Genomic DNA, 26,227 nt, shown 5'->3' with positions numbered 1-26,227 from the left:
CAATTGGGGGCTGCACAAAGTCCTTTCAAGGGGCCACAATTGGCCCATGGGCCTCACTTTAGACACGTCTGCTCTAATCAGTCCCATTTTGAAAAAAATGACTACATATTTTGCATGTGACATTATATGCTAACTGACAAAAATTTTCTCTTAATGTGATTTAGAGTACAATGGTATTTTTATTTATTTTTTGCCTTATTTCCCAGCTTTGTGATCATTGACGTCAGCACACATTGTCGCCTCTTTGTTTTGTTTGCCTGCTGCTCTTGTGCTGTAGAAAACCAGACTCGTTTGTGACAGTCATGTGCACAAAATGAAACCTTGAACGGTGGAGTGCTAAAATGCCCCCCAATGCTGTCCTACTCGTATTTGGAGACTGTGCATTAACAGAAACACATGAGCTGCTTCCATCAGGTTCTGCAATTCTAGTAATGAAAGGCATCCAGCTCAGAGATCTAAAGAGGTCTTGTCAGTGTGTTTCTGCTGAAACTCTAAAGGAAAAAATAAATGGCTGCAAAAGAACCCGCACACAAAAATCCCAACATTTCAAGATTTTTTTATTTATGCTGATATTGATGATCTATTCACTGGAGATCTCTTGAGTGGCAGGTTTTTGGACTGAATAATATGGATCTTTTAGCTGCAGCTCTGTCAGGCTGAAAATGTTTTCAGAGCGAACATCAGCCCCTCCTAAGTAAATTTAAAAACAAACAGAAATAAAGTTTTAATCTGGAGTTCATGTTGAGAGTCACTTTTTTTTTTTAATGTATTCCCTTGTTGAATTTGTTTTGGTTAAATAGCCTCCACCTAATTTCTTTAGGAACATCATCAGTATATTTGATGACAGCACTGAATTTGAGTTTTAGATTTAATTGATCTGATTATAATCATTCACTCGTTGAGTTTTTCATGCAGGCTGAATATGAAACTAGTCTTCTGCACCCATCTCCTGCTTTAGCTCAGATGATGAAACTCTAGGATTAGGAGCTACATCATGCTGCCACTGAACATTCATGGTTTCACCCATCTTTACTCGAGACGGGGAAGGCTGTTGTTGGTGTAGCGTCCAGAAAATGGCATAGAATATCTCGGCTAGTAGAAGCTAACAGTTAGCATTAGCAACTCCACCACACAGCAGAACTCCTTTAGGCTTGTGTTATTTTTTGAGATAAAACGTCAACATTGCAAAGAAAACATTCAGTGGTAGTGTTGCATTGCTGTTAGCCAATCAGAGACGAGATGTCCAAATATCAGGAAATAAGACTCCAAATTCTGTCAACTGAATCTCTGCTCTGGTGTGGCTCAATTCTAGCACCTGGAAAGGGCTCCATCATAAGGCAGAATCTACACTTGTCTTTCGGACTGTCTCTGCGTGCAATCAATGTGACGTATCCATATTGATGGAAGTCAGTCAACGGGGCAGTCCGCCATACACAGTTAATGGAGAAGGAGACTCAAAGGACTTACGTGACTCTTCTCTGCGATGCGTGTCTCCAGAGAAGTATAAATTAAGCTTAAACCAACCTGCAGAGCAAATTCTTTAACTACTGCTACAGTTTGTCTAGATTTCTGCATTCTAGAGTAAATGTTTAAGATGAGTGGATTTGATCTCTACTCCAGATGTAAATAAAAGTTTGACTCAGTCTTTAGCTTCTCTGCATTTTTGGTTGGAGGCAGAAAATTTTTCTCCAGTTTACACCAAAGACATGAAAACACTGGTTCGTGTGGTTTGCAGAATCAAATCCATTTGACCACTTTACTTTGTAGAAGCTAAAGATTTTTTTTTGCCCTAATTTCTAGTTTTTCTCACTTAAATTATCCATTAAGTCCTCACCTTTCATCTCTGACATGCTCTGATTTGAACATAAAAAGGCTCCTAACACATTTATTTAAAGACATTTGCATTGTTCTGACACTTGCAGCGTGATGTCAGCCTACAGCTCTTCTTACATAACAGTAATTTTTTTAAGCTGTTCTGTGTTGCCATGGTGATGTGTTCGGTTTCCATGGAAACTTCACTTTCACAAAGAGTGGAGGCTATTTGGGTCAAGTTCTCCTACAATTTTGAGGGGCAGTAGAGGAAGCGATTGCGGTCAAAGGAGGGCAACCAGTAGACATTGCTGCCCGTTCCATCAAAAAGTAAATAATTTATTTAAACTGGTTGTATGGAATGGAGATGTTCATTCTGCGGTGTGTTAGGTTGGTTAATGTAGCTGGAAATACGCTGAGGTGCCTGCACTGTAAGATGTTATGTATCATGTATTACCGTAATTTATTTGAATATTGTACCGTCACATAGGGGTGGGCAATATAAACAATATAAGGTAGAAACAATATAAAATTGGGTAATGATAAGTTTTTGGCTCTACCGCGATAACACATGATGTCACATGTGCACCCGCGCTGACATTGGAACAACAGAATGGAATGTAGCGGGAGGAGGAGGAGCATTCTAACCTTTTTGGACGTCTTTATTCTGCTGCAATATATTTTCCATATGAGGATTTTTTGAAGCATGTCATTTTGACACATATAAACAAAGGAAAAAAAATATCGCAGTATATAGCGTAATCGCACCACACTATCCACCATCCTATAAGTAAATTTAATTTTATTCTCCAGATTTCATTTGCATGTTTGGATTAGACTATCGGGATTAACAAAAATTGTCTGCCAAGCCATGAATTCTGATTAAAGCAGGGGCTCTGTGAAAATGTTTTGTTGTGAGAAATGTCAGAACATTAATAAGAACAGACTGAAGCACTGAGAGGAAACGTTGTCTCCCAGCGTGACGCTGCATGTTTTGAGTTCAGGGCAGCAGTTGTCATGGGATTTGTAGCTGAACATTTGTATTGATGTGGTCTAATGGGCTGCATCAGTCCCTTCCAGGGCACCTCTCACCACTCAGTGTGAAGTTGTATATTATTTCCTACTTTAGTAGTCCGGCTTGTGACAGGTGAGTTTAGACTCCTAAACTAGTTTAGTCTGACATCTGGTTGGGAATGAGTCAGATATCTTCTGTTGACATGACTGTGAATAAATTGATGTTTTGGTCAGTTTTAAGTTTTGCTTGCCGATCAAGGAAGTTAGGAAATGTTAGTGGCAATAAAACTGTCAGCCTCAACTAACTAACATCAGAGTGGTAATTGGTGACTAACTTGTGTCTTAGGGCTGGACGATATGGCCTAAAATCAATATCACGATATATTGATAATGATAAATGGACGATAACTACAGGTATGCACAGAAACAAAGTTGCACTAGATGGGGCTGTCACATGTATTACATTGAGTTACATTTTTACGTGACTCCAGGTGGTACAGCTTCTTAAAGGGACATGAATGTTGCCAACCTGCACACATCCTTTCATTTTTTTTAATTATCAAATTTATTGACATGAGAAAAATTATCTCGGTAAGAGTCGGAAATTTTGATAACGATACATTTCCGATTTATTGCCCAGCCCTACCGTTTCTAACTGGGATGTTTTCTCTCTTCCACTGCTGGTTGTTGGTGTTTTGTTTCCAGGAAGCACATTGTGGAAATCAATAAAAAATCTCTATGAACTGGGATGAGAGGCCTCACTGTCATGGCAGGAAGAAGGGGAGTGAGAGGGCTTTGTAATTGGCTTTCTGGTTTGTTATTTATTCACCAAGAAGAGATTCTTTTTTGCCAGTTGATGTTTTTCAATGTTTTTAAAGCTCAGTAGATTTTTCAATAAATAATCTACTCTGGTCTCATAAGAATGAATGCCTTATAGGGCTGGGTGGTACAGAAAACCCCCCATAAATTTTATATACTGTCACACACACACACACACACACACACACACACACACACACACACACACACACACACACACACACACACACACACACACACACACACACACACACACACACACACAGGGTGCAATTGATCATCATTGATCTGTGGTCTGTATGGATCTCTCTACGATTCAGCATGCACATGGTGCAAGGATTGTTCACGTGGAGGGCCGAGGCGCCACCTGTTAAATTCAAATGAGGAAAGCACAGCGGTGGTCATGATAAAATATCTAAGTTGAAGAGAATAAAATATTGGAGTGCAATAAGCCAGTGTCCTTCTATGGACACAGGGTCTCAGGAGATAAATTTTATGCAATCACTGAAGAGACCGAATAATCTATTGTATTGTGTAAAGTCGAGAATCACAACCAAAAATATGAGCAGATTTTTTAATTATTTATTTTATTTTTTTTGCTGTTGTCTTCCGGCTCTTGGAGAGTACAGACGCTTTTTTCTCCTCTCCCTCCCTCTTATCCCAAGGCTCTTTATCCTGTCTTGTGTGTACGGCGCTTCTGCAATTTTTTCTGGAACCTGGAAATGATTAAAAATGGATCTGGTCAGCTGGTCACTCAACGCGATTGACAACATTTTTTCAATGATGAAAACGGGAGAAGGGGCTCCCGGATGCCCCTCTGGGACAGAGCCAGCTGAGTATATCATGGACTCCTGGAAACAGTGGAATAGAGCCCTGCACTGAAGCCCTAGGGCCTAGGCCCTCGGGTTGGCCCGGCCCGACGGCCCTCGGGTCGGGCTACGGGCCAACGACTGTGTAATTACCTTGGGCCGGGCTGGTCGCCTTTATTTTTAATCAAAATCATAAAAAAAATTAGAAACACTTAAACCAGGGTTCGGCAACCTGTTCCCATCAAAGAGCCATTATTACCCGTTTCCCACAGTAAAGAAAACACTGGGAGCCACAGCAGCCACGGCGTTGTGGGCGGGGCCTACCCTCAGACAGCAGAGCGCTGCTCACAACGGGTGACAGCAGCCAGTACCGGTCGCTCGTGTACGTCAAAGTTATCTTTCATAAAAAGATAATCAATTAAACGATTTATATAAAGTGGATCCAGAAGTTGTAGCCCGTCTCTGCCTACAATATTTTGATATTTTTCACCCTGTTGGTGGTTTTACTGAGCAGGTGCCACTTTTGTCATACGTTTCTTTTTAAAACATGTTTAGACTGTTCAGAATACAAATCCAGGCTCTGTCATGTTTGATTGTTGTAATTAAACTTTGTAGGTGGGGAAGGTCAGAAAAGAATCCGATCATTTTGTTTTCCCCTCATTTACAGTGACGGAGATAACGGCGCAGTGCGCATTGTCTCTGGTGTTAATCAAGTTTAATTTTATCTATTTTCACAAGAAAACAAAACAGTTAAAAGCAGGGCTTGTGTTGACCGGACAGTTCCCGTATATGACAGTTCATTTTGACGGAGAAAGAATTACCCCGACGCATGCAGACGAACTGACACTTTATTCTACGCACATCGCAGATGTAGCTAAATCGCTCAAGAAAAGATTCCCATCTGAACATCTGAGCTGGACACTGCTCAGCGCAGCTCGCTGTCAGCGCATATGTGCACAGCGAGCTGAAGATGTGGAGAGGGGCTTGGAGCGCGTCGCAGAACCAGAGCGCATGCAGGAAGATTCCTCCGACTGAATTCAGTCGGAGGAATCTTCCCGCTGATCTGAATCTGATGCGGCTCTCTGTGCTTGTAAAATAATGAATGGATATATAAATAAAATGCTTTATATTTTACTGAATTAATTTTATATCTGTAAGTCAATTTTATGTAAAGATTGTCTGCGTGAACCTGAACAGGCCCAACCAAGTCTTAGTGTGAGACCGGGTTGATGGGTCACGCTTGTGCGTAATCATATGCGCTTTCTGAGCTGAAGAGGATGTGAGATTCTGGGCTTCTCCTCAGACGGCTCCTGGATGCGTTGCCACATTGGAGACAGGAACAAGCACTATTCAGCCAAAGTTTCATAATCAGGGAACATTTTATAAGTAACAAGTCTCTCTGAGAGACAGGGTTTGGAAAACACTTGCTTCAGTGGGAGGAACCTTCCCGCATGCGCTCTGGTTCTGCGACGTGCTCCAAGCCAATCTCCACAACTTCAGCTCGCTGTGCACATATGCGCTGACAGCGAGCTGCGCTGAGCAGTGTCCAGCTCAGATGTTCAGATGGGAATCTTTTCTTGGGTGATTTAGCAACATCTGCGATGTGCGTAGAATAAAATGTCAGTTCGTCTGCATGCGTCGGGGTAATTCTTTCTATTCTTTCTCCGTCAAAATAAACGGTCAAATACGGGAACTATCCGGTCAACACAAGCCCTGCTTTTGACTGTTTTGTTTTCTTGTGAAAATTGTTGGAAAGAGATAAAATTTTACTTGATTACCACCAGAGCCAGTGCACCGCCATCTCCGTGACGGTAAATGAGGGAAAAACAAATTGATCGAATCCTGCCTGTCTTTTAACACATTGGTCAGGATTGACGCACTTTTGTTTTCATTTAGTTGGTTAAAAAAAGTCTGGCTCGGGTCGGGCCAGAGAATCCTGAAAACCTTTTCGGACCGGGTCGGGCTGGGGCTCCACCCCCTCGGGCCGGGCCGGACATGGGCTCAGATTTTAGGCCCGTGCAGGGCTCTACAGTGGAACCTGATATGCCTCTCTCAACTGTCTGTAGAGGATTCTGAAGATGTCTGGATATTCGTGGTTTTGGTGTCAGGATTCCTGCTGTTTGGCCTGAGCGGTTACCTGGCTTACCGGAAAATGACCGAGCTTTCGAGGAATATTGGCTCAATCCCGGAGCTCAGGGATGGAATGCATCGCGCTGTGAACGCACAAACTCATATAATTGTCGAGATGAGTCGTAAACTTGGAACTTTGGCTGAGATTCAGGCTCTGACACAGAAGGTGGATTTAATCAAGGACAGAGTTGTGGACAGATTAGCATGGATTGGGATAGATTAATTATGCCATTATTGGATCTAGAGGGGTTGATGACCAACAGAACTCTAAGGCAGAGAGGAAATTATCTCTGTCTGTCCCCAAAACATTCCTTATCTGAATCTGGTGCCCTTGAGCCTGTGAGGCTGAAGTAAAAACTCCCCCTCAGAAGAAATGTGGAATGCTGCCGTCGCTAGGCAACTCTTTCTCCCTCTCCCAGCCTGGGTGGGACTGTGACCTGTGATGGCCATTGAACCATATCCAGGAGCCACTGTGCTCTCCAACCCATTAATACCCCCCCCCCGTCCAAACGGAGGTGATAAGTGCTGCTCCATGCGGCTGCACCGAAGTGAGGAGAGTCCCAACCCTACCTCCCCACCTTGTGGACACATATGTTGTGTAAAGTCTTAAGTGTGTGCATATCTGTTTGAGGTGTTTTTTTGCATAGCAAAGCTACCCTCAGGTGAGAGTAACTCTGAAGTGCCATTTTTTCCCTCCCCCCGACTCTGTCCTCATATAAACCCTCTTGATCTATTATGGTAGCCTAACTCGGGTTGCGAGTGATCACAGTCACCAATTCTTGTCATGTATGTATGTATGTATGTATGTATGCATGTATGTCTGATCTTAGAATTGTGTGTACTGAAACTCCTAATTTCCCTCTGGGATTAAAGTATTATTGAATTGAATCTAGATTTGTGAAGTCATTGGTGCCGCTTGTTTCCCGACCATCAGAAGCTAGGGCTGCACAATCTATCGTAAATATATCGTTATCGCGATATCAACATGCACAATACGCATATTGCAAAGAACAGATAAATATCATAATGAATGGTCAGCTCAAATGTTTACTACACATAATGCATTCTGTCAATCAAACGAAAGTATTACATTTTTTAGCAAATTAAATGGAGCTCTTCACCCATTTGGCCAATTGGGTGGGTTCTCATACGTTAGAGTCCCGCCCCCAAGGCGGACGGCCCTTAATTTTGATGGTTAACAAACACCTGAGTTAGCTTAGTTCTGCTCTTTCTGCTGATACTGCTTTTCCTGGGATCCACTGATTGCCTTTTCTTGTTTATTTTCTTTTTCCCTTTCCTTTTCACATCTTTTGCTTTTCTCATTTTTATTACTTTTTTATTTCTTTGTTTTTGATTATTTTAGTTTCTGAGTTAAGTTTTTACTTACCGCAAGTAATATCGTCATCGCAATATTAATCACTGTCATCGAATATTGCAGGTTTTCCTAATATCGTGCAGCCCTATCATAAATGTATTTGTCTTTCTGTCTCTGTTGTAGGACGCCACTCAAGATGAACGGAGAGTCAGGTGCCGGTGTGGTGACGGCTCCCCCTCCCACCACAGCCCCACACAAGGAGCGCTATTTTGACCGGGTGGACGAGAGCAGTCCAGAGTACCAGAGAGAGAGGAATATGGCTCCTGACCTGAGACAGGACTTCAACATGATGGAGCAGAGGAAGAGGGTGTCCATGATACTACAGAGCCCGGTCAGCAGACCTCTTCTCTGGACAAACTCACTAAAATACTGTTTGGTTTTAATGAAAGTAGGGTTGGGTGATGGGAAGAATTATTCAACCATCGGCAATGGGCTGAGCCATTACGGTTGTTTTTACAAGAGGTGATATGTTTGTTTTCCCGTGAGTTAGTTTGTCAATGACAGATGTTTTAGACGTTACGCAGAGAGAACATCGCAATCTGTGATCAAGAAAAGATCTCCATTAGCGTTGGACAACAGGGGAACACTTTAACTATGTTAATACGTGCCATTTATACGCAAGTCTACCAAACTATAAATGCAAAACTACAAAAATAAAAATGAAAATTTCTCTTCCAGCAAACATTTGCGTTGCATTTCTATGAAAAAATATTCTGTTTTTGGACTTCTGTATTCGCGAATCAGTCCGTGCATCATGATGTTACATGCACGAATAAATTGCCCATCGTCATTTCTTGGACTGACGATTGACGGTGGGAAAATGTATATAAATCGCCCAATCCTAAATGAAAGCAATACATTAACATTTCAAAACATCGTTTATGATTCTGTGTTGAATAAAGTAAGCAGCCTTTTCTAATATCACATAACTGACCCAGTATAAACAGTATAATGTCGACCAGCTGAATGCTCAGTGGTCTGTTGTAAAACACTGGACTGACTCTTTAAAAATGACCACTTTCATTAGAAATGTGAAAACCAGCTTGCGATGAGCATATTTGTGTTTTCTTGCTTATTCTGACTGACAGGCGTTCTGTGAAGAGCTGGAGACCATGATCCATGACCAGCTGAAGAAGGGGAAGACGCCCACGAGCCTGCTGGCACTGCAGCAGATTGCTGACTTCATGACCACCAGCATGCCTTCCATGTATCCGGCTGCACCACAAGGAGGCATGGCTGCACTCAACATGAGTAAGTAGAAAGAACAATAAGCATGTGTGACCTTGCTGACCTCAGCTCTGCTTTGTCTACTCTCAGGATGAGTAATGCAGCGTATGCCGGAGCTGATTTCACCACAGAGGCTTTATTCATAAGCAGAATATTTCTAAACGTTCTGTCTTGTTGATGAGGAACATAAATGTGTGATTTAAAACAACTTTTATTAATTCTGTCCCTCAGGTTTGGGGATGGTGACTCCTGTCAATGATCTGCGAGGTTCAGACTCCATTTCCTATGAAAAGGGCGAGAAGCTGCTTCGCTGCAAACTGGCTGCTTTTTATCGTCTCTCTGACTTGTTTGGCTGGTCTGAGCTTATCTACAACCACCTCACTGTAAGCCCATCCTTCTGATTAATATGTTATCGTATCTTAACGTTTCTTTGTCCTTCAGCATATGTTAAAGCTACAATTCTAGCAGGGATTTTAGACTTATTGTTAAAAGTGCAGTAGGATGTTTTTCTGGAGCAATTTTTGTCATATTGCTTGAGAAGCTCTTCACATACCCATGGGAACCAATATTTAAAAAATAAATTAATAATTTTAATTGCCTCTAAAATAAGCTCATCCAATCATCATGAATGCCCAGGTCTTAATGACAGGATTGCGAAGCATCCATTCAAACTGCAGCACATTGACACTCCCCAGCCCCCGTGCATACCCCTCTATGTTCACCAGTAGCACGTTTCCCTCTTGGAGCAGCTGAACAGGAAGTGAAGTCAGAGCCGAGCTGTCTAGTCTTTCGGGCGGAGTGTTCTGTTCCGTTTTCAAGTTGTAAATATGTTCTGTTTAGAGTTTGGTTCTGTTCTTGTTGTAAAATGTTTAGGTGATGGATCTGTTGTCTGTGGATGCAGCGTGTCCTCTGTTGGCTGGTAGAGTCGAATCTGGGTGGGTTCTGGAAGTTCTGACCTGTTCGTGGGGTTTTCCCAGATTGTTGTTGGCGCTGAGCTAGTGTGATTTGTATTGTGTTGAGAATGGTAAATGGCCTGTATTCTTTGTAGGGCCTTCTAGAGTCCTGGAACCCCTCAAGGCACTTTACAACACAACCCGTCATTCACCCATTCACACACACATTCACACACTGGTAGGGATGAGCTACGATGAGAATAAACCAAGAAAGCTATAATTTCCCTAATTTCTCACCATTAAAACTCCAAATTTCTTTTGTATATTCCTTCTGTGTGTTTCTTCTGATTGCATTTCTATGTTCTTTTTTTTTTAATACAGGAAAGGTGTTTTATTTATTTATTTTTTTACCTTGCTGACAGTTTCGAACCCTCTTGTGGTTTTCATCAGAGACCCATTACCCCCCAAATTCCACTACCTCCGCTCCGACACGAACGCCGGAGCAAAATCGGTCCCGTTGTAGTCAATCAGAGCAATTCCACTACTGCGGCCGTGCTCTGGCAGGGCGGCGCAGTGTGCCGCCCTCTGTTCCGGCGGCCGGCAAAAATATAATCGATCCTATTTTTGCCGGACGCCGGAGCACCTCCGCAGTAAATGGACAGAAATCACAACAGCCCAACAGGAAAAGGAGCAAGCACAACTTCCGTTTTTCACACTAAATCGATAAACAAAAGGCGTTTTTTGTTTCATATGCACAGGTTTAACAACTTTTAACAACTATCAATGGCGACTGAAGTTTAAATGCACAAAAGTAAGCCATAAATACAGTTTCCACTATCAAAGTAGTCACACTTTGTTGATCCAAACACTGCTGATCTCTCAACACAAATGATGGGCAGATTAAACAGTTCATTTCGATGCTTCTCCCACACAACGGGTGTTTGGATCTAACTTCCGCGTTTATTGCTGGGACTGTATTGCAAGATCTCGAAAATCCCGCGCATGCTTGTTTGCCCACCTCAGGTCTCCGCACCGGAGCGGAGCCGTTGTAGAGCGGGTACCAGTAAAAATTGAGTTCGGAAGCGAGCGGCTGCGGAAGGCGGGGGCGGACCGGAGCGGAGGTAGTGGAATTTGGGGGTTACTCCAAACTATTAGCTAGCATGCTAAATTGTTGCGTATATGCTTAACATTAGGAATTATGGCAGAAAAGGTGCCAACAACTGGTCTAAAACATAAAAGCTTAGAGTGCCTTCTGGACACGTGTCTTAGTGGAGAAGCCTGGAGAAAAGGGGGTTGGATCTTTGAATTGCATAATTTCAAAAAGTAGTTGACTACTTTTTCAGGAACTTTGATTCTACTTTGTAGTTTATTATGTTAAGGAAACTTCTAATTGATTTGCATTTTTATACAAAACAAAGTGATTATTCTCTTCTTGATCTGCAGGTGAGGCTGAATTCAGACCAGGAGCGCTTCCTTATTGTCCCCTTTGGGCTTCTGTACAGTGAAGTAACAGCCTCTAGTCTGGTAAGAATCTTTTGTGATCAAATGTCTTAACTGTTAAACTGCCCCGCTTTTCTACCATTTAGTTATGTTATTCCCCCCCCCTCTTCCTAAAATTTGATTTGGAAATAAACACAAAAAGGTGCCGACTGCGGCTGTGATTGAACCCTTTTTGTGTCACGCCCCTCAGGTGAAGATAAACCTTGATGGTGAGATCGTGGACCGAGGAAGCACCAACCTTGGAGTCAACCAGGCCGGTTTCACCCTCCACTCAGCCATTTATGCCGCAAGGCCTGACGTCAAGTGTGTTGTACACATACACACAGCTGCAGGCGCTGCAGTAAGTGCTGTTACCAGATCTAGAGTGTGACCAAAGCTCGGGCAAACGTATCATGATCTTGTTTCATTTTGGTTCCAGGTTTCAGCCATGAAGTGCGGGCTGCTGCCCATCTCACCCGAGGCACTGTCCCTGGGGGAGGTGAGATATCACGACTACCACGGCATTCTGGTAGACAATGAAGAAAGGGCTCTAATCCAGAAGAATCTTGGGCCAACAAGCAAAGTAAGAGGACCGTGTGAAGAAGAGAAATGAAAGAAGGTAAACATTATCGTTGTAACTCAGGATATGTATTCTGTTTCAGGTTCTGATCCTAAGAAACCACGGCTTGTTGTCAGTAGGAGAAACAGTGGAAGAGGCTTTTTATTACATCCACAACCTGGTGACTGCCTGTGAGATCCAGGTAGGACACAAGCGTGCTTTTAGGAAGGCTACTTCCTTTGAAATATGCTAAATCTTCTCAAACAATTTGGGTTTTATTTGCCACCATGTTTGTCTACATTCAGCGGTGGACCTTTAATGCGCCCGAGCGCCAATGGCGATAAATTTTCTCGTCGGGCAGTAAATACTTGACGACTTACCGCCCGGGTGGCGCCCAAGCCTTGTTTGTCATTTATACACTGGTTTCACCTACATCATGGCCCCGCCCTGTAGGAAGCTGCCGTTTTCGTTTGGCGCTCGTGAACCTGCGCGCCTCTAGCCACTTACTGCACTTGTACGATTCGTGCACGTACTGCACGAGTCTAGTTATAGTCACGTGAACTATAAGTTCACTATAAAAGACGAAGTGGAACCACGCTAGAAACACACAAGCACGCAGGAAGATCGCGCCACCACAGGGATGGGATTTCTTGATGAAATCTCCGGCAAAACGCTTTAAAACTGGTGAGGAGAAGCAAGACAGTTCGAAACGGTATGAAGCAGAGAAGCATGTGCGTAGGTGGAATGATTCTTGGTGGTTTAAAGAAGACGGGAGGCGCAGAGAATGGCCGTGCTCGAGTTGAGCAGCGCCTCGCCTGGAAAACAGACGAGAGCAGACGGAAGCAGCAGGGGGAGTGGCTGAAAGCCGGCGTTTAAGTCGGACACAATTTCCCTACATGTGTAGCTCGGGGGTGACGATGGCTGAAGATATCGCGTTAGCGTTCACACTTGTTCAATTTTCTATTTTAATTCTGGTGCCTGTTAGCAGCTGAAACACATCCTCACATGCTTGTGGATATCATATATTGTATATGTAGACATGACTGTAATAATAAGTAAAGGTTATCAGCTGTAGGTTTAGTGTGCTCATAGGAAACGTGATAAAAGAACACAAAACACATTTGTCTTTATGGCCTATATTGTTGTCATCATCAACATAACATGATTTACAGAATACATGTGACCAACTAACATTTCATGTTCTACCACCGGATGTTTGGATCAAAATGTGAACCAATCAGATCTTAGATCAGGTGAGAGCCAGGCGTTTCCCGTCATCCCCTAGGTTTAGCAGCCGAGGGAGAGCAACTGCAGTGCCTTGTTCCAAAATCTGCGGCCGCCTTGATCTCACGAGGTTATCGTTGCCTACGTATGCATGACGTCAGAGCAAGTCGGCGTCAAGTCGGACACAAATCTAACCGGCATGCACTGCTCGCCGATCACCGGTGGTCTAATCTGCGCAGAACTGGCTTATCTGGAACACAGCCAAAGGCTCGAATACAGCAAAGCGGAGTTGGTGATGCACTGCGTTGTATGCCGGAAGTATGCGACGACACAATCGAATTTTGTTGAGGGAACAAACAAATTCAAACTTGAATACGTTATTATGTTTGTGAATGTGTACAAAATAAAGGTTTATTACATTTAAAACAGTTCAGTTGTTATTTTGACTCGTTTTGGCAGCTGACCAGCGGGGCCGGTAGATTCTTGGCGGGGCCGGTAAATATTCAGAGTTACCGGCCCGGCTGGCCGGTTGGTTTTGAAGTTGATGTCCGCCCCTGTACTACGTTTTTCACAACCTCTACCTTTTGTCTCTTCTCATCTGTATTTCTGTTTTCATGTTTATGTTTGCATCCTGTCCGTCCGTGTTTGCGCTGTTTTTCCGCACCTTTCCCCTTTGCTGTTCTTGACGTGTGTGGTTTCTTTGTTTGTGTGCGTCCTGGATGTTTTCCAGGTGCGAACACTGGCCAGCGCTGGAGGTCCAGATAATCTGGTGATGCTGGACCCTGCAAAGTATAAGTCCCGTCCCCGGGTCCCTGAGCCTGCAGGTGATGGGTCCTCAACACACCCCAAGTGGCAAGTCGGGGAGCAGGAGTTTGAGGCTCTCATGAGGATGCTCGACAATTTGGTATGGTCATAAATGATGGCTTAGTATGCAGTTATCAAGGTGGGAATGGTTGTGGGAGAAAACTGAGACTTTGTCACTAGATTAATTAATTTAGTTTGTTCTTTAGAAATTTTTTTTAGAGGTTTATGTGTAAATTATTGTGCTGCCTTAAAAGCAAATTTACGGAAAATGAAAATAGTTTTTTCATCTCACCTAAACTGCTGCAGTCCTGGGGGGTCTCATTTATCAAACATTGCATAGAATCCTTACTAAAACCGTACTTAAGCTCAGCAAAAATATGTACTTACGCCAAGTAGGTTTGTGATCTATCAAACATAGAGTACACACAGCTGCACGCAATCTTCATAAATCGGAGACTAACGAGAAAGTTTCTCAGCTGCATTTTAGTCACATCCCGCCCTCACCACGCCCACTTACTGCCATAAATAGTCAGTGCAAAGTGCCTTGTGGATCTCATGCATATACATAAGCCGGCTGTTGCAGCACTCCGCCAATGACATGGCGACCGTAGATCAAGGCAGATCAAGGAAGCACAATTTCACAGAAGCAGAAATTGAGGTACTTGTGGGTGAGGTGGAGAAATGAAAGAAAGTGCTTTTGCAAAACAAATAAGAGAAAATCCACGGAGTGGCACAGCGTTGCTGAAGCTGTCAATGTTGTGAATTCTTCAGAGAGATCTGTGGCGGATATAAAAAAAATGGTCCAATCAGGATTCAATCCCCAGACTCCCGGGTGAAAGTCATGCGTGCTAACCAGTCACCCAAACAGAGATCTCCCTTGTACAAGTAGCCAGGGCGTATGATCAATCGGGTCACAGTGACAGGACACACACTGTCACAGACGCATGACATTCCGTCTCAATCTCTCCCCCTACTGATATTCAGCATTCTGTATTCTGCGCTTCAAGCTGTGTGTGAGTGTGTGTGGGGGGTCTTGTTCTGTGTGAAAACGAAGCAGTACAAGTGATCATGCTCCAGGATTTCATTATTTTATCCTTCTCAGCAGCAGCACTATAGGTGCTCTCCATGTCCAAAATGTGTGTAAGCAAGGTCCTTAGTCAACTTAAAGTTGCGCACATTTTTCTGCTAAGTTTTCTTTCATAAATCCCAAAGTTTGCATAGAAAGTTGCTTACGCAGTTTTCCGACCCTGTTTTGTGCGTAAGCAAGCTTGATAAATGAGGCCCCTGTTCTTTAAGAGCAAGTTCATTGAGAACTCATTTTTTACTAGTTATTTATGAAGTATAATGGTAAATGGCTTATTTTTAATATAGCTCCTTTTAGCGTTCTACAACCTCCTTAGGCACTTTACAACACAATGGATCACCCACATGCACTCATACATTCACTCACTGATGCTCTACAATTTAGCCGCAGCCGATCTGGGGCACACTGACGGTGGCGAGGCTGCCAAGCACAGGCGCCACCGCTCCCTCCAACCACCACCACCAGCAGGCAAGGTGGGTTAAGTGTCTTGCCTAAGGACACGATGACTGTAGCAGATGGGTGCCAAACCTATGATCGGTTACTTTTAGTTACACATGCAGGGTAAAGATGAAAATGGTCTTCTACCCCGATTTCCTGCATTAGCTGTTGATAGACTGGGAAAAACTCATATTAGAAAAGCCATTTGCACGTTACATTGAAAATTAGCATTCACAGACTCTCCTATCATGGCTCACAATTGGGAAGGCTGTTGTTGGTTTAGCGTCCAGGAAACAGTAGAGAATGTCTTGGCTAGTAGAAACTAACCGTTAGCATCAGCAGCTCAACAGCATAGCAGAACCCCTTCAGGTTTGTGTTATTTGTAGAGATAAAACATCCATGTTGCAAAGCAGAGTTAGGGGTAGAGGCGAGATGTGTGAATATCGGGAAATAAGACTCCAATTTCTGTGTTTTTCTGCCCCCCTCTGCTCTGGCTTACTTCTACTTCCTGAAACAGGAGCACCAGAGCTTCTTTTCCACAGAGATTGACTCACAAAGCATTCATTTATACTAGAGACCACTGCAAATGTGTTGAAAAACGTGGTGTTATTTGTCTTTATTAAACAATAGTTCCTCGGGTGTTTTGATGCGTTTCTAACCAACAATGATACAGCTCAGAAATGTAAGGTGAGCTTGAGTGATAAATGGCAGGCACTCGAAGATAAAAGTGGCACATCAGGACAGCAGCAAGAGTAATGAGTGTGATAAAAATCACTTTCTATACACCAAATAAGAAAAAGAAATCTCTAATCTTGGATGAATTTCTGTTTCCAGGGCTACAGGACGGGCTACCCTTACCGCTGCCCGGCTCTGAGAGACAAAGGTAAAAAGTACAGTGATGCGGAGCTCACCTCCTCAGCCCACGGGAGTTACTCCTACGGGGAGGACAGTGACTCAGGTGCTCGCTCCCCACTGAAACACAGCTTCCAGCGCGGCCAGCGCGACAACACCCGCTGGCTGAATGCCGGCGGCCGGCCCGATGAGCCCTATGACGATGGGCCCGACAGCAGCAGCCCCAAGTCGAAGCCTAAGGTGTGGACGAACATAACACACGATCACGTCAAACCCTTGCTGCAGTCTCTCTCGTCCGGTGTCTGCGTGCCAAGCTGTATAACCAACTGCTTGGTCTGTGCCTACCTTATTGTTCATTGTATTTATAGCTACCTTGTTGATGGAAATGGGTCGGTGCTCGGCATCTTGGGTGTTTGGAGATGTTCAAATAGAATTTTCTTTTTACATTAACCCCCAAATTCCACTACCTCCGCTCCGCTCCGGCACGAACTCCGGAGCAAAATCGGTTCCGTTGTAGTCAATCAGAGCAATTCCACTACTGCCGCAGTGCGCCGCCCTCTGTTCCGGCGTCCGGCAAAAATGGAATCGATCCTTTTTTTGCCGGACGCCGGAGCACCTCCGCAGTCAATGGACAGGAATCACAACCGCCCAACAGGAAAGGGAGCAAGCACAACTTCCGTAATTTCACAATAAATCGATAAACAAAAGGCGTTTTTTGTTTCATATGCACAGGTTTAACAACTTTTAACAACTATCAATGGCGGCTGAAGTTTAATGCACAAAAATAAGCCATAAATACAGTTTCCACTATCAAAGTAGACACACTTTGTTGATCCAAACACTGCTGATCTCTCAACACAAATGATGAGCAGATTAAACAGTTCATTTCGATGCTTCTCCCACACAACGGGTGTTTGGATCTAACTTCCGCGTTTATTGCTCGGACTGTAACGCAAGATCTCGAAAATCCCGCGCATGCTTGTTTGCCCACCTCAGGTCTCCGCACCGGAGCGGAGCCGTTGTAGAGCGGGTACCAGTAAAAATTGAGTTCGGAAGCGAGCGGCTGCGGAAGGCGGGGGCGGACCGGAGCGGAGGTAGTGGAATTTGGGGGTTACAGAAGCATCTAAGCTTCCCCAAGGCCTGTTTTCTGCCTTTTTGACTCAGACGCCAAGAAGCCTCCACTGTTTCTCTTTTATGGCGTTTTCTACATTCTCCTGATCTCCTAAAGCTTCACGATGCCAGGCCCCCTGCCCAGAGCATGCACCCCCTCCCACCACTTGCATGTGTTGTAGTAAAATGCATTGTTTGTGTTGATGTTTTTCCCAGAGGAGCGAGCAGCAGGGGTGTGGCATGAGTCTCTAGATGAATATGATGTTGCTGCTCACCACCCCCTTAAACACTTAGTTTGTGCCGTTTGCATTTTGATGTTGGCTTACTCTTTTGCTTAAAAAAAGTCGGCCAAAGAAATTCAAGATTAGTGGCTACTGATCCAGAAATGTAAAGTAGCATGTCTTGTAGGATGTATTTCAGAATAGCGTGACAAACAAGTTAAGTATTACAAATAACAGCAAATTAACCCTCTTTTGCATTGCAAGAGTTCTGCAGCTTGCTTTGATTTTAATTTTCCTCTAAATTAGCTCGTGTGCCTCTTGCTATTTTTTCTTCTAATTTCTGGCTTCAGTTTTGTTTCCAAAGTGGCTTTAAACTCTTTTAATGCCTGCATGAGTGGATTTTTGTTTAAAGGAAGAAAAAAAACTTCTGAAATTTTGATCTGACTTTTAAAATCAATTATCTCCTGTTGGGAAAGTAGGAAGTGTTTTGTTGTGAGACTCTTTCTCAGTGAGTATATCGTGTTTACGTGTTCATCTCATGTCCAGCAAACCCAACCCAGCCCCGCTACTGCTATTCCCATCCAACGCTTCCCTCTTCTCATTTAGCTCCCAGTTTGGCAGCTAACTGCTAAACTCGGAGTCAACACCGTAATGAAGTCATGAGCTTCTGCTTTCACTGCCACGTCCCTGTAAAACAGGGAGATTCTCAGTTTAATTGGAGGAATTGGTGAAGATCTGACTTCAGTCACGCTGAGCATTACCAGGTTTACAAAAACACGTCTTTGTAATAAAAAAGCCACATTGAGACAGTAAAAGGACGTGGGCTCTAATTTGTAGTGTTTTGAAAACGGCTCTTTTCTTTTTGTTCCAACATGGCCTAGTGTTCCTGGGTGTGTTCCTCTTATCTCTGTTGTCCTTGTTGGAAAATGACTTTGGTGATGCTAGCTCACCTCTCACTGCCACCCTCGCTTCGTAAGCCAGCCTCCTTGTCCTGGCCATCTCAGACTCCCCTTCCCACCGCCCCCCAGCCTCCACCCAACACTCACTCCTTTCCTGTCTTGTCATTCTTTATGTTCACATTCATTTTCTAACAGAACATCAATGATGATGACAAATTATTTTTCAGAATTATAAATAAAGTTTTAATGCGTTTTCTTCTTACTCATTAATACATTTTTCCATCTGCGAGTAGCTTAAAGTGGCAGTGTGTGGTTTCCTGGCACTAGGGGGCAGTACATACATTTCAGGGTAGTTTTACACCATATTATGACTGTCGCTAGTGTAAACAAACATTACGGTAAATGTCGTTACCTGTGAAGCAGAACGCATGCAACCTCTGCGTGACTCCTCAGACTTTGATGGTCCTAGAGTTAATTCCATCAAGGGAATACAATGCCATATGTAGTTTTCTGGCATTGTAGGCACCAGATCTGCTCGGGTTCCTGTGCCTGCCGATTTAATAAATCTGTGGCAATATCGCTCGGCCAAAAATATATTGCATCTCTTTTTCAATTCTGTTCTTTCACAGGTTGAGCAGTTTTGTTATTAAATTTGTGTTTCTTACTGCCGAAATACTTTTAACGTGGTAACATTCCGTAAGTCGTACGTACAGCCAATCATTTAGTGCGAGGGGAAGGGGACACCAATCAGTGCTTAAATAACTCAACAAATTTCACACCCTAGAGCTCTCCACTGAGTTCTACACACACACACACACACACACACACACACACACACACACACACACACTGCGTTGTCCAGAGAAACAGACGAACAGATTTTTACACAGAGAGAGAGATTGCGTTTAAGGAGCTCCTTCTGACTCCATCTTCATCCTTCATCTCTTCTAGACGAGGTTCAGGTATCCTGTAGGGATGTGAATCTCAGAGCAACTCATGATTTGATTCGATTCCCATTCTTGGGGTGCCGATTTGATTCAGAATCGATTCTCTTATTTAAATCAATTCACAATCAATATTAACAAAGAGTGTCAGTTCCAGGATTAACTACTTTGTTGTGCAAGTTAGTTAAAGCTATGGGAAATTTTTTATTTTACTTTAAACTGGTCATGCTAAAAACAGCTAATTTACAAGGTAAAATAAAGTGATTCTAAAACTGTAAACAGAAACAATCTTTTGACCAAAAGGCAACATTTATTTTTGCTTACCTTGTAAAATATAACAAATCTTTAGTTTCCTAACAGTAGCTTTGAAAGTAATACGGTCAAATACTGTTTAAGTATCTGTGGAAACAAGTTACATGTCCTCAACCTGTTTTAAAAAAAGTGCCTCAGATTTCTTACAAAGAAAAATGTTTTCTCTCATTTATCAATAACTTAAAATAAATACATGAGTAATCCTGAGTACTCATTTATCAACTTAGAAAATAAATATGAGAATATCTCAAATTTCTGAGTATGGAAAAAATTACATTCTAGTCTCCACTTATCAGCAGATTCAAACATAAATCATCTCAATTTATGGGACCACAAAATTAAACGGAGTACTAACTCTCCTAACAAAGACCAAAAAAACATACAAAAGTGCATCTCAAACCTGTAACATGCCAAACATTTGAGTTCCTGGAATCGATTCTGAATCTTTGTGAATCGATTCTGAATCTTTATAAATAAGAATCCCGATTCAGACTTGAATCGATTATTTTTTTCCAGCACCTCTAGTATCCTGTGAGATGTTGGCATTTTACCGTAACCACTACAGCAAAATACTAATTTTTATGAAATAAGTTCTCATATAACATGTTTTTTATCTTGAAATGACTAGAAACATTCTCATCATTACGAGATACTTTCTTAAATTTTCCTTGCATTGATGGCAATATGCTTCCATATTGTCTTCACAATAGTTGTGATGAAAACATTTTATTGACAAATTTGATGGTAAATGACCCCAGCCGATTGCATAAACCTACATCTCTCATGATTTAAAACTGTCATAAGAATGGACTTGTCTAAGTCCGTAGTTGCTACACTTCGATTAAAATAAGAACAGGTTTTACTGACGTGTGAAAAGTCTTTAAGTTATTGATATATTTAAAATCATAAAAGAAGCTCTGGCAAGCTCTCCCAAACACGTCTGCTCATCATTGGATTACTTTTGGTTTTCTTAATTTTCTTTTTTACAGCCATCCAAATTTGTTCTTTTTATTTTTGCATGACTCTTGTATTGTGACGCCTGCATTGTATTATGTCTACACATTTTCTTGCTTGAGGTCTTCGTGTCTCTGATTGTAGCTGTGTTGTGTTAACCCTTTATGTGGCGTTTACAGTGGACAAAGGAAGATGGGCTCCGCCAAGCTGCAGCGGTCAATCAGTTCATCCCTCTGAACACCGACCCAAAGGAAGTCCTGGAAATGAGGAATAAGGTATCAGTCACTCTGTCTCACTCACTCACTCCATCACACTCTCTTCACTTTGTCTCACTCACTGATTTTCTCTCTCACCCATTCACTCACTTTCATTCTCACTCACTCACTCACTCACTCACTCACTCACTCACTCACTCACTTACACTCACTCATTTCCTGTCGTACTCTCTCTCACTCTGTCACACTTGCGCTCTCATATTCACATACTCACATTCTCCATCTGTCTGCCTCTATCTCTCTCTGTGTAACTGTCTATCACTCTAGCTCGGTCTCTCTACATCTCCCTGTGTCTATCTTTCTGTCTCTCTCTATCTCAGTCTCTCTAATGTATCCAAGTTTGTTTCTATTTCTGTCTCTCTATCTCTCGGTCTCTCTATGTTGCTATCTCTGTCTCTCAAATTTCTCTCTCTCTCTCTCTCTCTCTCTCTCTCTCTCTCTCTCTCTCTCTCTCTCTCTCTCTCTCTCTCGCAATATCTCTCTGTATCTTTCTCTATCTCCCTCATCCACCCTCCTCACTGACTCGTATTGTCCTATAGCGATGAGGATGGTTGCCATGGTTTTCATCGAGTTACCCTCTTCTCATAGATTCGGGAGCAGAACCTGCAGGACATAAAGACAGCTGGGCCCCAGTCTCAGCTGCTGTGTGCTGGCACCGCGGTGGAACGGACCTTCAACCAGGTCAGTCTGTGACCTTTGTGCCACGCTGCTAGAATATCCTCACCTGGAGTTGAACACGTGTCTCATGAAACATCTTGAGGTTGAAACAAGACCAGTAAAATCCTTCTAAAAGTTTGGTCCAGGTCTGGAAGCTTCCTCTTCAAACCAACATGCTGCAATGTGTGAATATTCTGAAACATGTAGTAAAAAGTGAGCTGTTTCTTTACAAATGTACCCCTTGTACATCAGGTAATAGAGAAAGATTACTATTAGAAGAAAAACATGTCCCCCATGTTGGCCCAAGCCAGGGGGACTTTGTAACTGTGACGTTATTCTTTGATCACAGAGATTGTCAGTGTTACAGGTGAGTAAAAAGTGAAACTTTGCTTTGTCCTCCAAACCTGCCAGCTCACACTCGACCCATATTCATACATTGTTCTGTTCATTTGTTTGATTCGCCGCCTCACAGCATAATTTGCAGCCTGGCCTTGTTGTCTTGAATCATTAAACCAAATCCTTTTTTAGTCAAATTATTGTATTTTTGGACTCATGCAGTTTTGTTCCTTTTGCTCTTTGGGGAGAAAATTATGCAGAACATGGGTGGTTTCATTTGCATGACTTACCCTGAAACATTTTACTTTTATTTTTCTCATGTACATGAGCAGCGCAAGAAAAACCAGGCTTTAGTCATCAGCCTACATGTTATGATCCCTGCTGCCTATGGTGCCCCCTTGTGGTGCTTCTATAATGCATGCATTCTTTTATCAACAGCACATCTTTGTCCCTAGTGCCTTATCGCATTGTGTGTGTGTGTGTGTGTGTGTGTGTGTGTGTGTGTGTGTGTGTGTGTGTGTGTGTGTGTGTGTGTGTGTGTGTGTGTGTGTGTGTGTGTGTGTGTGTGTGTGTGTGTGTGTGTGTGTGTGTGTGTAAGAATACTTGTACTGACAGCTAATGAATGTGCTCGGTTGTGCCCCCCTTCACTGGGTTTATTATTGCAGGACGCCCCTCTGTCTGACTGTACAGACACTATTGATGGCCTTGATGTGTCCGAGGGGTCCTATAGTCCTGCTAAATCAATTAGAAAGGTACTTATGCTCCAATCACAGTATATACTATGATTATCTACGGGGGTAAAAAAATCCAGAGCTTCTTTACTCCACATATGTGTGGGCTGAGGACAGTTCTACTTCCTAAAAGCAATGTTAAAGGTGTGGAACAATAAAAAATAATTTTTAATTATTATTTCTGTTTTATAATTGGCCACTGAGTTTTTCATGCAGGCTGAGCATGAAAATAATCTCCTTCACCTGTCTACTACATTAGCTTCTAGACGGTGAAACTCTAGGATTTGAAAAGCCTGACAGATCTAGGCCACACTGTCACTTAACATTCATGACTCACCCATCTTGACTCACGATGGGTAAGGCTGATGTTGGTTGTCGTTGGTGACCTCCAGTAAATGGCGGAGAACGTTTCAGCGTAGTAGAAGCTAACTGTTAGCATTAGCAACTCCACCACATTGTACAACTCGTTCAGGCTTGTGTTATTTGTGGAGATAAAACATCAGCGTTGCAAAGCAAACCGTCAGAGTCGTGTTGCTGCTATCCAGTCAGAGGTGAGCGGCCCAAATATCAGGAAACAAGACTCCAAATACTGTCGTCTGAAGCTAAACTCTTATCTGGCGATATTCCAGTTCCTTAAACTGGTGCACCGGAGCTTTTTCCCTCAGAGAATGACTTACAAGGTGTTCATTCCTACTAAGGACTGTTGCAGATGTATTAACTAAATGAGTGAACCACACCTTTAAAAGATAAGGCATTTCTTTGATGTGTTGCAATTACTTATTTCATTTAGCGGTTTAGAAATGATCAGAGCAGGATCTGTTGATGTTTTTGTCATCCAAATTTATCAGTTAATAAAGCACATGTTTGGTGCAGTGGTTGTCCTATTACAAACCGGATTCCAAAAAAAGTTGGGACACTATACAAATCGTGAATAAAAACTGAATGCAATACTGTGGAGGTGCCAACATCTAATATTTTATTCAGAATAGGACATACATCAAGGAACAAAAGTTTAAACTGAGAAAATGTATAATTTTAAGGGAAAAATATGTTGATTCAAATTTTCATGGTGTCAACAAATCCCAAAAAAAGTTGGGACAAGGCCATTTTCACCACTGTGTGGCATCTCCCCTTCTTACAACATTCAACAGGCATCTGGGGACTGAGGAGACCAGTTTCTCAATTTTAGGAATAGGAATGCTCTCCCATTCTTGTCTAATACAGGCCTCTAACTGTTCAATTGTCTTGGGCATTCTTTGTCGCACCTTCCTCTTTATGATGCGCCAAATGCTCTCTATATGTGAAAGATCTGGACTGCAGACTGGCCATTTCAGTACCCGGATCCTTCTACGCAGCCATGATGTGATTGATGCAGAATGTGGTCTGGCATTATCTTGTTGAAAAATGCAGGGTCTTCCCTGAAAGAGATGACGTCTGGATGGGAGCATATGTCGTTCTAGAACCTGAATATATTTTTCTGCATTGACTGTGCCTTTCCAGACATGCAAGCTGCCCATGCCACACGCACTCATGCAACCCCATACCATCAGAGACGCAGGCTTCTGAACTGAGCGTTGATAACAACTTGGGTTGTCCTCGTCTTCTTTGGTCCGGATGACATGGCTTCCCACATTTCCAAAAATAACTTGAAATTGTGACTCGTCTGACTACAGAACAGTCTTTCATTTTGCCACACTCTATTTTAAATGATCCTTGGCCCAGTGAAAACACTGGAGCTTGTGGATCTTGTTTAGAAATGGCTTCTTCTTTGCACTGTAGAGTTTCAGCTGGCAATGGCGGATGGCACAGTGGATTGTGTTCACGGACAGTGGTTTCTGGAAGTATTCCTGAGCCCATTCTGTGATTTCCTTTACAGTAGAATTCCTGTTCATGGTGCAGTGTCGTTTAAGGGCCCGGAGATCACGGGCATCCAGTATGGTTTTATGCCCTTGACCCTTACGCACAGAGATTGTTCCAGATTCTCTGAATCTTCAGATGATGTTATGCACAGTTGATGATGATAACTGCAAAGTCTTTGCTATTTTTCGCTGGGTAACTCCTGTCTGATATTACTCCACTCTCTTTCTGCACAACATTGTGGGAATTGGTGATCCTCTACCCATCTTGGCATCTGAGAGACCCTGCCACTCTGAGAAGCTCTTTTTATACCCAATTATGTTGCCAATTGACCTAATTAGTGTTAATTGGTTTTCCAGCTCCTGTTATGCTCAAATTTACTTTTTCCAGCCTCTTATTGCTACTTGTCCCAACTTTTTTGGGATTTGTTGACACCATGAAATTTTGAATCAACATATTTTTCCCTTTAAAATTATACATTTTCTCAGTTTAAACTTTTGTTCCTTGATATATGACCTATTCTATTAGAAGTTGGCACCTCCGCATCATTGCATTCAGTTTTTATTCATGATTTGTGTAGTGTCCCAACTTTTTTTGGAATCCGGTTTGTATGTTTTTACAAACTACATCAGATCGAGTTCAGAGAGACCATGGAGAAAAGAGAGGAGAGGGGGCAGAGCCGGGAGGGAGTTTAGCTTCCTAACTGCCTGATGGATAAAGCTGTCCTTCAGTCTGTTGGTCCTGGCCTTGAGACTCCGCAGTCTCCTCCCTGACGGCAGCAGCTCCAAGAGGCTTTGCATTGAGTGAGTGGGATCAGCCGCAATGCGAAGGGCCTTTTTTGTGAGGCGGGTGCTGTAAATGTCCGGTAGGGAGGGGAGAGAGACCCTAATGATCTTCTCTGCTGCTCTCACTATGCGTTGGAGGGTTTTAAGGCAGGATACGTTGCAGGCTCCGAGTGTCGGCCATTAAAATTTTAACTTTCTGCCTAAAACTCAGTGTTGTGCCATTGTCAGGTAAAAACTGCACTGCATTTGAATTTAAATCTGTCATTGCTATTGGCTAAGAGGTACCCTAGAACATTAGCTGGTACCATATGATGTCACTGTTATGAGCCTGTGTGTGTGTGTATTTGTTAGCGGCTCCGCCCTCTCGGTCTGCTTGGCAACAGCATTTGTTGCATTTTTCAAACAGGAAGTAGGAGTGGAGTAATACTCTGGTAGGGGTTGACTTGCTCTTTAATGATTAATCACTCCTGTAGACATTACTAATGTTTAAAAGAGCTATGCACTAGAGGGCTGCATCGGGATTGGGTCCCGCGGGACCCAACACAAATCTTGCGGGGGCGGGCCGTGTGAACTTTGCTGCGGGCGGGAACGGTCGGCTAAAAGAAACAGTGCGGGATCGGGATGAGTATG

At 42.9% G+C, this 26,227-nt stretch overlaps 1 protein-coding gene across 16 annotated transcripts in view; it reads left to right on the top strand.

Moving 5' to 3' along the window:
- The window catches only part of add1 (adducin 1 (alpha)), a 39,603-nt gene that overhangs the window by 2,294 nt on the left and 11,082 nt on the right, over positions 1–26,227 (top strand). For 9 of the 16 annotated variants that reach the window (XR_011520878.1, XM_070552358.1, XM_070552348.1 and 6 more), the window contains exons 2-13: positions 8,080–8,287; positions 9,045–9,207; positions 9,415–9,566; positions 11,520–11,600; positions 11,767–11,916; positions 11,995–12,138; positions 12,218–12,316; positions 14,069–14,242; positions 16,499–16,849; positions 21,136–21,231; positions 21,820–21,912; positions 22,890–22,976. Coding sequence is in view for 15 of the 16 variants with exons in the window: in XM_070552358.1 (XP_070408459.1) it covers positions 8,093–8,287; positions 9,045–9,207; positions 9,415–9,566; positions 11,520–11,600; positions 11,767–11,916; positions 11,995–12,138; positions 12,218–12,316; positions 14,069–14,242; positions 16,499–16,849; positions 21,136–21,231; positions 21,820–21,912; positions 22,890–22,976 (1,785 nt within the window). In the remaining variant the exon portion in view is untranslated. The remainder of the gene's footprint in view (positions 1–8,079; positions 8,288–9,044; positions 9,208–9,414; positions 9,567–11,519; positions 11,601–11,766; positions 11,917–11,994; positions 12,139–12,217; positions 12,317–14,068; positions 14,243–16,498; positions 16,850–21,135; positions 21,232–21,819; positions 21,913–22,889; positions 22,977–26,227) is intronic. The other 7 variants (XM_070552359.1, XM_070552350.1, XM_070552360.1 and 4 more) reach the window with 3 other exon arrangements.

The sequence above is a fragment of the Nothobranchius furzeri genome, chromosome 6 (genome assembly GCF_043380555.1).
Source record: "Nothobranchius furzeri strain GRZ-AD chromosome 6, NfurGRZ-RIMD1, whole genome shotgun sequence".
Taxonomy (NCBI): domain Eukaryota; kingdom Metazoa; phylum Chordata; class Actinopteri; order Cyprinodontiformes; family Nothobranchiidae; genus Nothobranchius; species Nothobranchius furzeri.
The sequence above is the reverse complement of the archived record's forward strand: the minus strand, read 5'-3'. Positions and strand labels throughout refer to the sequence as shown.